At 49.9% G+C, this 13,559-nt stretch overlaps 2 protein-coding genes across 2 annotated transcripts in view; one reads left to right on the top strand and one right to left on the bottom strand.

Annotated features, from left to right (window-relative positions):
• ZCCHC14 (zinc finger CCHC-type containing 14) overlaps positions 1 to 6,130 on the top strand; it is a 36,758-nt gene extending 30,628 nt beyond the window's left edge. The window contains exons 10-13 of the mRNA XM_077310300.1: positions 407 to 534; positions 772 to 912; positions 994 to 2,448; positions 2,887 to 6,130. Of these exons, the coding sequence (XP_077166415.1) occupies positions 407 to 534; positions 772 to 912; positions 994 to 2,448; positions 2,887 to 2,942 (1,780 nt within the window). The 3' untranslated portion in view covers positions 2,943 to 6,130. The remainder of the gene's footprint in view (positions 1 to 406; positions 535 to 771; positions 913 to 993; positions 2,449 to 2,886) is intronic.
• Positions 6,131 to 7,428: 1,298 nt separating this feature from the next.
• Positions 7,429 to 11,942, bottom strand: MAP1LC3B (microtubule associated protein 1 light chain 3 beta). Its single transcript, XM_077310304.1, has 4 exons — positions 11,607 to 11,942; positions 10,362 to 10,417; positions 9,251 to 9,357; positions 7,429 to 8,986 (listed from the first exon to the last, which is right to left on the bottom strand). The coding sequence occupies exons 1-4, from the start codon at positions 11,644 to 11,646 to the stop codon at positions 8,812 to 8,814; spliced, it is 378 nt and encodes a 125-aa protein (XP_077166419.1). The 5' UTR covers positions 11,647 to 11,942; the 3' UTR covers positions 7,429 to 8,811.
• Between the last annotated feature and the right edge of the window lie 1,617 nt (positions 11,943 to 13,559).

The raw sequence follows: 13,559 nt of genomic DNA, 5'->3' as shown, positions 1-13,559 counted from the left end.
ATATTTCACCAATATTGGCGTCCCGATAGAAACACTGGCTATCTCGCTCCATAAGTTATATTTTATTCTGCTGTTTTATTCTGCTAATTGAAGTTTCCTGAAGGTCAGTGACTGTGTGCTCTTGTGAGCTACTGTGAATTAAATCTAGAACTCCTACGTCAAACCTCTAGGATCACCGGTGCGTTTGTGGAAGTTCAGAGGGTGGAAGTTATTTGATTGCCTCCACAACTGGGGTTTGATTCTGTCCCGGTAACATATTTTGCAGAACTCCCCTAAAACGAAAATCCTGCTCCGAGCTCCTTTTTGGAGAAATGATGGGATGTGGCTATTAAACAACTTTGCATGTGAATCGGCGTATTCTGTGAGTGGGAGCTGATTTGAATAAGTTACTTTCATTTCACTTTAGGGAAAAATCTGAGAAAAGGACCCTGAATTCAGCCGTGTCCCCTTCTGTGAGCAGCAGTGGGGTGGCCAGAGTTCCGCCTACTTCTCACATTGGACCGATTCAGAGCATCCGCGGAAACCATGCAGCAGGTAAACATGTGTTGCCGGGCACAGAAGAGATCTGAACTTTGGCACTCAATGCGTGTGAAAAGGACTGGGTGATCGAAGATTGCATATTTTTAATTAGCCTGCTGTATTTCCAGTCAAAATGCTGTTTTATGGGTGTATCTTGCAGTGACTGGGACTGCCCAGATAATGTTTTTAGGAGTTAGCAGTAGCTATGGTCCTTGTTTCCTAAAGCACTTGCCTCCTTTCCCCCTACCCTAGAGTTGCGTGTAGATGTGGATCAGCCGTCCAGTGCAATGCCCCGTGAAGGAAGCTCTTCTGAATACTCCAGTTCCTCCTCGAGCCCAATGGGAATCCAGACCCGGGAAGAGAGTTCAGACAGCGCTGAGGAGAATGAGAGACGTATGTACAGCTGTCCCTTAGTGTTGTGGCATGTGCCTCCATACCAGGACTAGCCGTGTCTTACCTCTGCCTGTCCCGTAGGTTTAGAGATCCACCTGGAAGCCCCCGAAAAGGAGAAGCCGGTCATGATCCTGAATCACTTCAATTCGAGCTCCACCAGGCCTACTGCACAAGTGTTACCGGTGCAGAATGATGCTGGGTCCAGTCCGTCCACGCACCACACCTTGCCTGTGCAGATGATGGCTGCAGGCTCCCCACACATCACCCCGATGAGGATACTAAACTCTTTGCACAAGTCAGAGCGAGGGAGTGCAGACATGAAGCTCCTTTCGTCCTCTGTGCACTCGCTTCTGTCTTTGGATGAGAGGACAAAATTCTCTCCTGGGCCCCCTCGAAGCAGCATCAAGATGGAGAAGAGCTTTGGAAACACCATCCTTGACGGGATGTCGCCGTCTCCCCACCAGCCCTTGCAAGTGCCCTCTGGAGTTCCGGAAAACAGTTCCTCGGCCCCTTCCATGAACTTTGGCCCGCGCACCAAAGTGGTTCACGCCTCCACCCTTGACAGAGGGGTGAAGACAGCCCAGCAGTCCGGAATGATCGTGGAAACGAGTCCGACAGCCCCGGTCACCTCCAGCCCAGTCTTCCACCTGGCACGACAGCCCATCAAGCTCCTGGTGTCCTCTTCCGTTCCTGCGGATGCGACGATCGCGGGGCAGAGTTCCTGCTCCAGTAATATGCAGTTCAGCGTGTCCCCAGCAATAATAACTCCCCGGACTGCTCTCTACACCGCCAACACCAAAGTGGCCTTTTCTGCCATGAGCAGCCTGCCAGTGGCCCCGCAGCCCAGCAGCAGCAGCAGCAGCTTCTGTGCAAACAACAGCACTGCCTCCTCCAGCAGCCACCCCTCCACAGCCTTCCCAAACATGGCCAGCCTGCCCACCAGTTGCCCTGTGCCCAGCTCCAGCCCCACGCTTTCCACCCCTGCGGAGAACAGTTACTACAACGGTGGTGGCGGTGGCTCACCAGGGAGCCTCCCAGTGCCCAGCCAGACCCACCACCATCACCACCACCACCACCAGCAGCAGCCTCCCAGTTGCATGGTCTGCAGCTCCTGCGGCTGCAGCGGCAACTGCGGCTCAAGCGGCTTGACGGTTAGCTACGCCAACTACTTCCAGCCCCCCTTTCCTGGGCCGTCCGTGTTTCCTTTCCCCTTCCTGCCCTTCAGCCCCCTGTGCAGCAACGGCTACGTCCACACCCAGCAGTACAACAGCAGCTCGGCTTTCCCCATGGCCCCCTCGCCTTACAATGGGGGCATCGCACCGGACTCGGTCATGAGCGGGCAGTCCACGTTTGCCGTGCCACCCATGCAGAGCTTCCTGGCGGGGACAGCTGGGGTGTATCAGGCACCAGGGATGATGAACAACAGCAGTGGGACGGGCCACAAAAAAAACGGGCACCTTTCCTGTTACAACTGTGGAGCCAGTGGTCACCGAGCTCAAGATTGCAAGCAGCCGCCCATGGACTTCAACAGACAAGGTCAGGCTTGCGCTCGGCGGAGCTGGGAGAGTGTTCAGAATCTTCGGGTCTGCCTGAGGAAGGGGAAGGTGGGCACGGGGGCCTCTGCCAGTCATTTAAACACAGGACGGGCCTGCAGTTGCCCTTCTAGCATTCACTTGCCATTCTGCGAATGCCTTCCTGTTTTGCGTGCTCTTGTCAGTAAGAGCCTGGAAGCCAACCCAGTAGCTCTAAAGGAGAGGACGATCCGCAGCCCAACTAGTCTTGTGGGGTTGATTTTGACTCTTAGCTGGAAGGTTTGAGATTGCAGGCTTACAAACCAATAAACCGCCACCTTCAGTTGCTTTTAGGAATGTGTGTGTTATACTCCTGTCTGCCAGGTTGGTTGTCTGAACTGCTGTGTGATGTAGCCTGTATGAAAAAATGAGCGCTGTTGACTTCTCTTTCTTCTTCCTGCAGGTACATTTAGGTTAAAATATGCTCCGCCCACTGAAAGTCTAGATTCCACGGACTGACACTAACTCCACAGACTTGATATTTTGTGATGGGAAAACCCCGGACTAATTAGGAAGCTTCATATTGGAACCTGAAAAAGTCCATTTGCTGAGCGTAATGTATTTTTTTTAATCCAAAGGTGCTCTACTTCACTACAATAGGAAGGAATTGAAGTTTTGGGGCTTATCCAACTCATTTTTACCAATTGCCAAATCATAACATGGATCTTAATGCTGTGGGCCTTCCAGATGGCAGGTGAAACTGGCCAATTTTCCGTTGTAAAAAAGCTCCTGCACTTTTTCTGCTGAAGAATGTTGCCATACGAGGACCTCTGGGGCTGAACACTAATCTCCTGGTCAGCTACGTGGGCATCTGGAGGGAGAGGTTGGTGGCACAGCAGCCATTGATGGGCTGAACATGTGACTTGCCAAGGCTAGGGTTTTTTTTTTAAAAGTCTACTTTTTCTCCAAACAAACCAGGCACTACACTCTGGGATTTTAAAGGATTGCACTACAGAAGAATGTATAATTCTGAATGTCTGCATTTTTAGCAGATGGATACGCTGAGACCAGTGCAGGAGAGACCGTTGCAAAACAGGCACCAGCAGATGACGTGAACTTCCAATAAAGAAATCTTAATCCTCTCTCCTCTCTCTTCCGAAAGAACAATGGTGGAAGTTTGTTAATGTTGGAAGTAGTAATGCTGTGGTCGTCAGCATTTGTTCCTAAACAGAACGCCGTTAACCGGCGGCGGCTGAAAAGTAGTTTCCAAAGGTCGAAGGCCAGAGCTGAAAATTGTCAAAACCTTTCTTTTAAAAAGTTCCAACTTCTAAAATCATGTTGCCCATATCTTGGGTTTCCTTTGCTGGAAACAGTACTCTGCCTTAGTAACACATTTTAAGCTTTCAGACTGTAGCTGTAGTTTGCAACCTGTTGCTTTCGTGAACACAGCAAAAATTGCACAGCCTTTCACTACAGGAAACAGAAGTCACTCCAGGAAAGAGGTGGCCACTGTGCTGCTCTCTCTCTCATGATGGGTTCCTACCCAGCCTCCTTTATCAGAACACACTACAAAGTATTAGCGTTGACGTTAGCTACCGCATATGCAGCTCCCACTAACTTTAAATTAGCTTAGGCTGAGGTCAGCCGAGAAACAACATGGACCTTCCTTATGAAAAGGAGGAAAATCTTGTATGTGAATGCCGTGCAGTGCGTTTGTTTCAGTGATGGAGCTGAAGCGTAAAATGCTGTGCCCGCAGGTCATGTTACAAAAGTCGGTGTGGTTGTGGCAAATGGGTATTGCTGATGGCAGCTCCGGATGCCAGGGCCTTGGCCACTGCTTCATTCTGCAGGTAACAGATACTCCTTTGCTGTTGCCAGGTATTGGGGGGGGGGGGGGAGAGGAATCATAGCTCCGGACACAGCAAAGTGGATGGCAGTAAATTTGGTTGGGGCAAAGGCCTGGATTTTTGTTTTCTGTAATGCAGCGGGGAGCTCTAGCTTGTTCTCTAGGGCAGCATGTCTTGCCTTGTTGCCTTTGAAAAACAAACCAGCCACCTGGTGGATTCCTTTGCTCAGAGGCAGCTTAGCATGGGATTCATGTTGTTTCTTGGCTTAATGGAAACCAAGTCCAAAGCTGTAATCCGGTTTCAAGGAGCCCACAATACTGTTTGTCACTTCTATGCAATTTGCATCCAGAGTCTGGCTTGAGCAGAATACATCTAAGCCATTGTTTTCTATGAATGAGAGAATGTGAAAATGTATACAGTGGGCAGGAGACATGTCAAACTGTATCACAGGGGGATAAGAACTGACAGAGCAATTTAATAGGAGGAATGGTTTGCCACTCTGTTTTGCACCTTCTGCTTAAGGGTTAGCTTCTGCAAAAGGCACGGGACATGTGCCGGAAGCCTAATGTTCCCATTTGAAAACTGATTTGCGTGTGTGTTCCTGGAACAGATCTTGGTTGGAAACTGGCGGGTGAATATTCATCATGAACATGACTGGGAATCTTCAACTAGAGAAACTGGCTAAAATGTCTTACAATCAGGGCTTTAGGAATTTGAGATTTTTCTTTGAAGTAAAAAAGGTCATTTTCTTGACCGCCCCCTTCTTTCAGACGGAATTGTCTTGGGCAAGTGAAATGACCCCTATGAAAACTTTCAAACTTTGTTTCCTCCCCAAAGTATTTGTATGGAGCTGCATAAAGCATGCCTGAGAGCTGTTCTTTTTAAATTCCTGTACCAAGGAGGAACATCCATCAGACCCTTAAGCACATAAGGAAATGGACATTTTAAAAAATGATACTGATTTGAAGCAGTGTACAAGAAGGATCCAGGAAGATGCAACTGGGCTCCTACTGTGAAAAAGATGGCGCATAATGCAAAACCACCAGCAGTCCTGGCCCAGCTGGGATGAAACACAGCTTCTACTTAGTAACCTTAATGTGGCATGGCAAGCTTCCTTTGAAGCCTCCCGGTCGTAGGGACAAAGATGTCTGTGGGTGCATTGTGCAACTCCTGCGAGGCCATAGCTAATGAGAAACATTACAACTACAAGCTGTCTTAGGTCAGTGCCTGATGAAGGGAGGACCTTTCTGAAGTATCTTTAAGCTTCCCCCCCACGCCCTTATTTCAGGCCATTCCAGAGCATACCCCCCCCCCCCCCAGATACCACATGCTGTGGCTCTTGTCTCCAATTTGCTGTCAAGTTGATAAAGGCCTTTTTAAAAAAAGAAAAAATATTTATACCAGCCTACACTGCTTTGCTGGATGTGGCCAAAGGTAGGAGTAAAAGCAGCACTAATATAGAATGCTACCAACATTCAGCTAACTGTCAGTGTTGTGCCCACCCTTCGGACTATTTCTGCACTTACACATGTAGAAAGAAAGATGCCCACTTCTCACGGGGCAGGTGAGTGTGTTTCTTTTAGGATGTAACTTCCCTCTAGGAACAAATGAAGGAGACTCCTCAGCCCATTTTGAGCCATTTCTTTTTACATCTAGTATTATGGGAAAATGTGCATGTAACTTTATAAATATTAAAAAGTTTTGTAAATATTTAATATCCACCTAATTTGATTTGGAATTGTAAATGTCAAGTATTCTGGTATTGGGATTTTTATGTTTTATTATACTTTGTTAAGGGTAAAATTGTACATTTTTAGGATGTTTTTATCCAAGTAAAATTTAATGTACTGAAAAAAGCAATTAGACCACTGTAGTGCCTTTATAGACATCCTCAGTGGTTAGCATTTTCACCTGGATTCAGCTGAGTCAGCCTCCCCTTCAGCCAGGAATTTGGGGGCGATTCTGGATGCGCTGTCAAAGGAAGCCCAGGCCACAGAGGTAGCCTGAACGGCGCTTTTCAGTCTCCACCTGGTAAGGTTACTACCAGGCAATGTTCACCTCCAGGCTGGATGTCTGTAACTCATGCTATGTCAGCCTACCCTTGTCCTTGCCCTGGAAATTGCAACTGGTGCAGAGCACAGCTGCTAGGGTCCTCACAGGCAGGGGTAGTCAACCTGTGGTCCTCCAGATGTTCATGGACTACAGTTCCCATGAGCCCCTGCCAGCAAATACTGGCAGGGGTTTGTGGGAATTGTAGTCCATGAACATCTAGGGGACCACAGGTTGACTATCCCTGCTCACAGGAACACCTTGGAGGGCCCATGTCTAGCCATTCCTGAGGCAGCTACAGTGGTTGCCAGTTGCAATCCAGATTAAGTTCAGGATTTCGGTATTAACCTTTAAGGGCATTCACTGTCTGGGCCCCCCATCCCTGCGGGACTGCCCTATCTCCTTATGCCCCTGCAGGGCTCTTCACTCCAAGGGTGCAAATCTGCTGGAGATCCCTGGCGGAATGAGCTTCTGGGAGAGCCGAGGACCCTGAGAAGAGCTATCACAGTTCCACAAGCTCTGCAAAACAGAGCTCTTCTGCCAGGTTGACGGTTGAGGCCAATGCACTTAAGATCCAGGGCCCCTCCCTGGGTTGCCAGTAGATCAGGCCTCCCTTGTCATGGGCCCCCTGCAGAACAAGAGAGCAAAGTTGCAGGGGGAGGAGGGTAGTTTTTATACCACCCAAGTGGGCTGTTTATGATTTTATGGGGTTTTAGATGAGGATTATATTACCCACCACGAGCTACTTGTAGGAATGGTGGGATATAAATTAAATAAAGACAGGGAACATGCTTCTCAAAAAGTAGTGACAGAGGGGGCTGTTTTTCTCCAAACCTTTAAGCTGTGGTGTACCAATAAGGATTATCCTGCATCCTGGAAGAGCCTGCCCAACCTCTTCTGCCAAGAAGGTCTTTTGACAGTAGGCCACCGGTAGCCACTTTGAATCCAATTCTTGAACCAACGGTCTTCTTTTGTAAAGATGGGCAGTGGATGGAGGTCCCTCTAGACTTTAGTCCTAACCACAAAGATGGCTAATGCAGCCCTAGAACCTTTCCAAAGACCAGACCACATCTTCAAATTGAATGGGAATAATCCAGGCATTAAAAAAATGTTGTACAGGAATCTTTGATTATTAGATGCATGTTTTGTCTATCAAGTAAGATCTTTAACTTAACAGAAAGACAAGCTATTCATAAAATGTTACAGTAAATTGAAAGCTCACAGTGAATGCTTAAAATCAGGGGGGGGGAGCACTATTCATGCAAGTGGCGCCAACTGCAGACATAACTGATGTCCAACAGTGTGCCAAGATGTAGCATTGCTCTCCCCACTCTTGCCGCCCATTTAGCAAAAACGAGGCTTCTATAACAGATGCATTTAAATTCACACACAGTAATATACAAGAGTTCAGTTTTAGTCAGCCTGCTACATTTCACTGTACAAGCAGCTGGAAGCAGGACACTGAGCTGGAGTTTCTTCCCTTTTGCATAACGTCGCTTGCAGCAACATTAAGGGTGAGTCCCATACAATGGCCAAGGAGCTTCAGTGACAGACCATTCACCTGCTCTTTGCAAGTGTGGGTATCCCTTAGGGTTGGGCCAGGGGAAATTCACCCTCCCACTAAAATCAAGTGTCTCTAGAAACCAGTGTTTTCAGTAAGGGAGCCGTGCTAGCTTCTTTTTTGTCCTGTTCTCATAAACCTGGAGAAGATACCAGGTGAGACTTTTCAGGGTCACAAGGTGGCCTCACACTCAATGCCAGTTTTCTGAATTAAGCCCCCTGACCTCGTTCAAAAATCCAGCGCATGCTCTCTTTGCTATGGCGGATGTAGAGCTTGGACGGGACACCTGACCAAGCTGGAGATTCCCTCCAGTTGGTTACTCAAGTGCATAATCTAGTTTGAAAATATACAGTCCCTAAAACTAGACTGAAAGCTGAGGTGCATGATATATATATATATGTATATAATTTTAGCAAACTGTACTGTAGAATAAAATTCTCTACCACCACAAGTCATGACCTCCTAAACACCAATGCCAAAAGCCCTCGTCAAAGAAGGCCCGGCACGGAGACCCTGCCTTGTTCCATCTCGGGAAGGGGTAGGGGAGGTGTTAAGAGATCTGAGGAGGGCTTAACAGAAGGAGATGTCACACTGAAGCCTTTCCGCTTGCTATTAAGCACTAGCCCAGCTTCTAAGATTACAGTAATTTAAACATCCCTTTTATTGGCAACTTTTAATACACGTGGTACGATTTCTGTCCGGTTCCAGAGACTGCGAAGCCGGCCTGCCTGTGCCAACGGAGAGCAGGCTGACCAAGCTGGGCTGCTGTCCACCCTGGCATTCCTCTGTCCCAATATTCACAAACAAAACAAGGTACGATGAGGACACCTGCTAAGCATGACTACAGTGAGCAGGTGGGTGACATCCCTTTCTTTTTCCTGTGGGAGGGAGGGGTAAAAACTATCCTAGGCTACAAGCCACTGGTTATGATTTACATGGAGGGCTGCGTGCCAAATGTTTCCTGAGAGGCATACACCATGTACAGGAAGCCGTCTTCATCCTTCTCACTTTCGTACACCTCCGAGATTGGCGTCGAGACGCTCACCATGCTGTGGCCGTTCACCAGTAAGAAGAAAGCCTGATTGGAATTCAGCTGCAGGCGGCGTCTGTGAGAGAGAAAAGGCTTCAGAAAAGGGACTGGACCATTCCCACTGGAAGCCAAGGACGTCAGTGTGCAGCGCTAAGGATCAGCTGCCCTCAGGAGGTCCAGGCTCCGAGACGGAGAGGTGAGGGCTCATCCAACATGTCGGTGCTTTCTCTACAGGGGAAGGCATATCCCTGAATATTTAAAATAGATTATAGTATCTAAACTATAATATAATTACAACAACTGAATGAAAAGATATTGATGTTGCAAATACATTAGATACCTGATAATTTTGATCAGCTCACTCATGTTGACATGATCTGGAACCAGGAATTTGGTCTTATCCAGAACAGGAAGTTGCTTCTCTCCTTTATACCTTTCAATAATTACCTAGAAAAGACCGCAGAACAAAGTTGGGAGTCCGGTGGGCCCTTTAAGACCAGCAGTAAGCTGGAGTAAGCTTTCGTTAGACTAACACAGCTAAGTACCAGAACCCAGAAAAGATAAGAAATTATAGATTGAACCCAGGACTTTTCACATAAGCCAGGAGCTATATCCATGCTTTCTAACCATAGTCTAGCTGCTGATGTGATATACTGTCACAGGGAAGAGAATTTCTTCCCATGTTTAATGTTCCATTTGCTTCTGCTGTAGAAGCCATAATGCCAACTTTCACTGTGGGAACTGCTTCACTTTTCACTTTCCTGGAGGTGCCTAGCGAGGGGCAAGAAGCATCCCACACCCCACTGGAAACAAGGGGTCTTAGGCAAGGCCACGAATTTCAATACTGCAGTGATTTTGATACCTTCCATGCAGAGCCAAAATTTTGTTCTCTGTGCATATCACACTCCATCCCAGTATTCCAACACACTCTGAGTGGATTCTGGCTGGGGTTACCACTGCATTTGGGTTAGGAGACAATTGCAGCACAGAGCCACCTTCTACTTGCAGAGGAAACTTCCGGCAGCCTTGCAATCTTAATTCCTGGGCAGGGACATATGGGAGAAACCCGGTCCCAAGCCACACCTCTGATCTGCGGGACACCTGGAGCTGAAGTAGGGGGTTGTTTTGTCCCCCTATTCAAGTTTTGCTTCATTCTGTTCAAGAGGTCGCCACGGAATTGTCCATTCATCTGCACAGGGAACAGCACAGCAGCTGCGGGTGGAAAGACTGTTGCGGAAGGGGTGGCATTCTGACTCAAGGCATGCCTCCGCGGATGAGGTCACCACTACCAAGCTATACTGACCCAAACCAGTAGAACAGAAAAGGGCCAGAGTCCCGTAGCACCTTAGCAGGAATCTGAAGAACTGAAAAAGCTGTCTGTCTTCATCGGCCAGCGGGTTTCCTTGATTTAATCTCAGCACAGTAAGGCCAAATTTTTGAAAGTTACTCACCGGTATCTTTGTTGGGTGCTGCTCTCGAATGAGTCTGACATCTTCTACTCTCTGTTCTGCAGAGGAGAAAGAAAAGAAAGGTTGCCAAGCACTTGGAGAAAGGCTACGTCACTGTCACACGCAGGCAGGCAGGGAGCGTTTATTTTCCTCGGCCTTCAGCAGCCTGAAAGAAACACATCCAGCAGCCTAGAATGCAAGATGCTCAAATCACTGTACAGCTGGGGTAGTCAAGCTGCGGCCCTCCAGATGCCCATGGACTACAATTCCCATGAGCGCTGCTAGCAGCCCGTACAGAGACGGAAGGCTAGGTCAAAGAGACTTTGCAGCTGAATAGGTCATCGGCTACTTTTCTAGCCCAAGACCTGTGGCAAAGTTTCTTATCAGACTGGGCAGGCGCAGAAACATGAGGAACAAGCCCACTGGGGAGATAAACATTGATATCTGAGGCTGGCATGCCCCGGCACCACCTGAACCCTTCATAACACATGCAGGCAAAGAAAATGCATCACTCAGCCAGACTTTCCTGCTGCCTTCTTGGTTAATGGAAGCCATTTGGCTCTGCACGGGGAGGCTGATTAGATGCCTCTCTCATTAAAATAGCTGGGGTTGCCAACTCACACTGCTTTCACAAGCGATACTTAAATCAATGTTTGCCTTCTCCGTTGACAGCAAGTCTAAAACCCCAGTGATGCATCTCCCGGTTCAAAAGGCCTCTTGTCCACTTGCTACGCAAGGCAACACATTTGCTAGTTCCTCGCCCTATTATTACAGGAACGTCCCAGCTTTCTTCCACTACGGATCAGACCCAATCGTGTTTGGCATCACGCATTCTTGTAAACGTAGCTAGGCAGCTGGGAAGTGCTTTGCTAAACAAACACCCCAGGAACTTGAGCTTGGAAATCAGAAAGGTTTCCGGGGCTTGCAAGGTCAAAACCCAGCAACCTTCCCGCAGAAGCAGCGCTGTATCCTGCACCCTGCTCTTCTCTCCCCGAAGGAGTCTCCAAGCGGCCTCCCCGTCCCCTCCCCCAACAGCCCCAACCCGGAGGGGGCAAATCCTCCCCCCCCCCCCCGTGGCCAGGGAGGGTTTCCGCCCAGCCGCGCTCCGGGCTCCTCGGGGCCTGCCCTTCCGCGCCCCGAGCCTGGGGGGGCGGCCAAGCAGGCCTCGCCTCGACCGGGAGGCGGACCAGGCTGGGGGGGGGAGGGGAAGGGGGGAGGGTCTCCCCGCGGCCGCGCCCCCTCCCCCACCGAAGGTGCGTCGCTGCTTGAAGCTCTTCTCCGACGGCATCGCGGCGGCGGCGGCGGCGGCGGCTCCTGCTCCGGGTCTCTCCTTCCTCGGCGGCGGCGCCGACCATCCACCCCGCGATCCGTCGGCGATCAGCTGACCCGCCCGGCCCCGCGCGTCACACCGGGGCGGGCGGAAGGAAGACAGGAAGGGGGCGTGCCTCCGCTGCCCGCCCTCCGCCACCGCCCCCCGAGGCTTCGCCGCGCGTCACTGCGCCGGCGCGACGGAAGCCGCGAGGGGGGCGGTGGGGGAAATCCGGCCAGGAGGGAGGGAAGGGCGCCTGCGCGAAAGGCGCGCGGGGAAGCGGAGGCGTTGAAGCGCAGCGGGGCGTACGGGGCAGGCGCACGCGCACAAAGGGGCCTTGCTCGTTGCCATGGGGATCGACGTCGGCCTCGGCCGGGGCCTTCCCCGGGGCTTTAGTGCGCAGCGGGGCTTCCCTTAGCCTCGCAGGCCCGGCCGGGTGCTGCCAACCTCCAGGCGAGGCCTGGAGATCTGGAAGGACAGAGAGCAGATTTTGAGGAGGGAATGGTCGCCTAGGAGGGTGGCTTGCCAGAGGGCCGTGGACTACAGTTCCCATGATCCCCTGCCAGTATTTGCACATGGGAATCGCAGTCCATGGCTCTCTGGCCAGCCACCTTTGGGGCACCTGATAATTAGTCGCCCCTGGTTAGTACTGGCCCGAGATGCCCCAAGGAAGTCCAGGCGGGCAATGGGAAACCACCCCTGCCTCTTGCCTTGCACACCCCATGGGGTCACTGTAAGTCCAGTGTGACTTGATGCCATTTTCAACCACCATTGGAAGTCAGTTCTTCAGTGCATTCATCATAGGATGCAGGGAGCACCTGGAACCTTGTGCTTCTTTCCCCCACCCCCTTTTGCATCCAACCTGTTGAAGAATTCTGGAGAGCTCGGAAGCTTGCACGTTGTTTTATGCAATTTGGGTTTGTCCAAATAAAGGGTATTGCTTGACTTTTCATTTTACATCATTCTGCTTCTACACCTGAAATCTTCTAGCTCTGGCGTCCAGCTGAGGACACGCCTCATGCACCTGAAAAAGTGGGCTCTAGCCCTTGAAAGCTTATGCCAGAGTAAAACTATTCGCCTTCCAGGTGATGGGGAGCCCCTTAACATGACCAGAGTGAAGTTCCATCCCTACAGGCAACCCCTAGTCCGTGGTCCCCAACACACAGCCCATGGCCACCAAGGTGCCTGCAAAGTGCTTTTAGAAAGTAGGCATGGCCCAGGCAGGACTTGTGTGGATTTCAACTGCATCCTGTTAAACATGGCTCCTGCCTGGGATGTTGAAGAATTACTATTAGAGTTATATATAGCCCTGTTCCCTATGTGGTTGATTCCACCTCCAGCAGCAGCCCTTGTGTGGCCCACCACCCTGTATCAGAATTCCAAAGGTGCCTGCCCTAGATTTTCAGTCTGGAGAACCTTCAAGTAATTCTGAGTTTCTTGGAAGAGCCAAATCAACATAAGAAGAGTGGTGCATTCCTAAGATAAGCACACACTAATGTACCTTGGGGAATCCTAAATTTCAGCCTCTAGGTTCTCCGGCATTGATTGTAAGAAGACTGCATTTGCGCATGGGAAGAGAACACAAGGCCTGTTACAGAATGCTCTGGTTCCATTCCGCAGTGACTGATCATCAGACATGTAATGGCTGATGAGTCAAAGACAAGTATATCCGGTAAGTGTATAATCACAAAATGAGCCGCTCGATCTGTATGTATGTGTTGGGAGACATCCTCAAAATCTAATAAGGTTTGTCCTGTCATCCAGTTCTTCACCTGCAGAACCTGTATTATCCTGCAGTCTGGATTCCATAGTTGCTGGGACGGGTCTGCTAAGCCCAATATTAGAAAAGGAAGGACGTCCTGGATATGTTTGTTCACAAGAGTCAAAATGCA

Source organism: Paroedura picta, chromosome 14 (genome assembly GCF_049243985.1).
Source record: "Paroedura picta isolate Pp20150507F chromosome 14, Ppicta_v3.0, whole genome shotgun sequence".
Lineage (NCBI taxonomy): Eukaryota > Metazoa > Chordata > Lepidosauria > Squamata > Gekkonidae > Paroedura > Paroedura picta.
The sequence above is the reverse complement of the archived record's forward strand: the minus strand, read 5'-3'. Positions and strand labels throughout refer to the sequence as shown.

What these genes read in the sequence shown, in the direction of transcription:
- MAP1LC3B (XM_077310304.1), bottom strand. Translation starts at nt 11,646, where the DNA reads ATGCCGTCGGAGAAGAGCTTCAAGCAGCGACGCACCTTCG. An exon ending in CAAGCAGCGACGCACCTTCG is followed by an intron (nt 10,418 to 11,606) that starts GTGGGGGAGGGG and finishes TCTCCTCTGCAG; the next exon opens with AACAGAGAGTAGAAGATGTC. An exon ending in AGCACCCAACAAAGATACCG is followed by an intron (nt 9,358 to 10,361) that starts GTGAGTAACTTT and finishes GGTCTTTTCTAG; the next exon opens with GTAATTATTGAAAGGTATAA.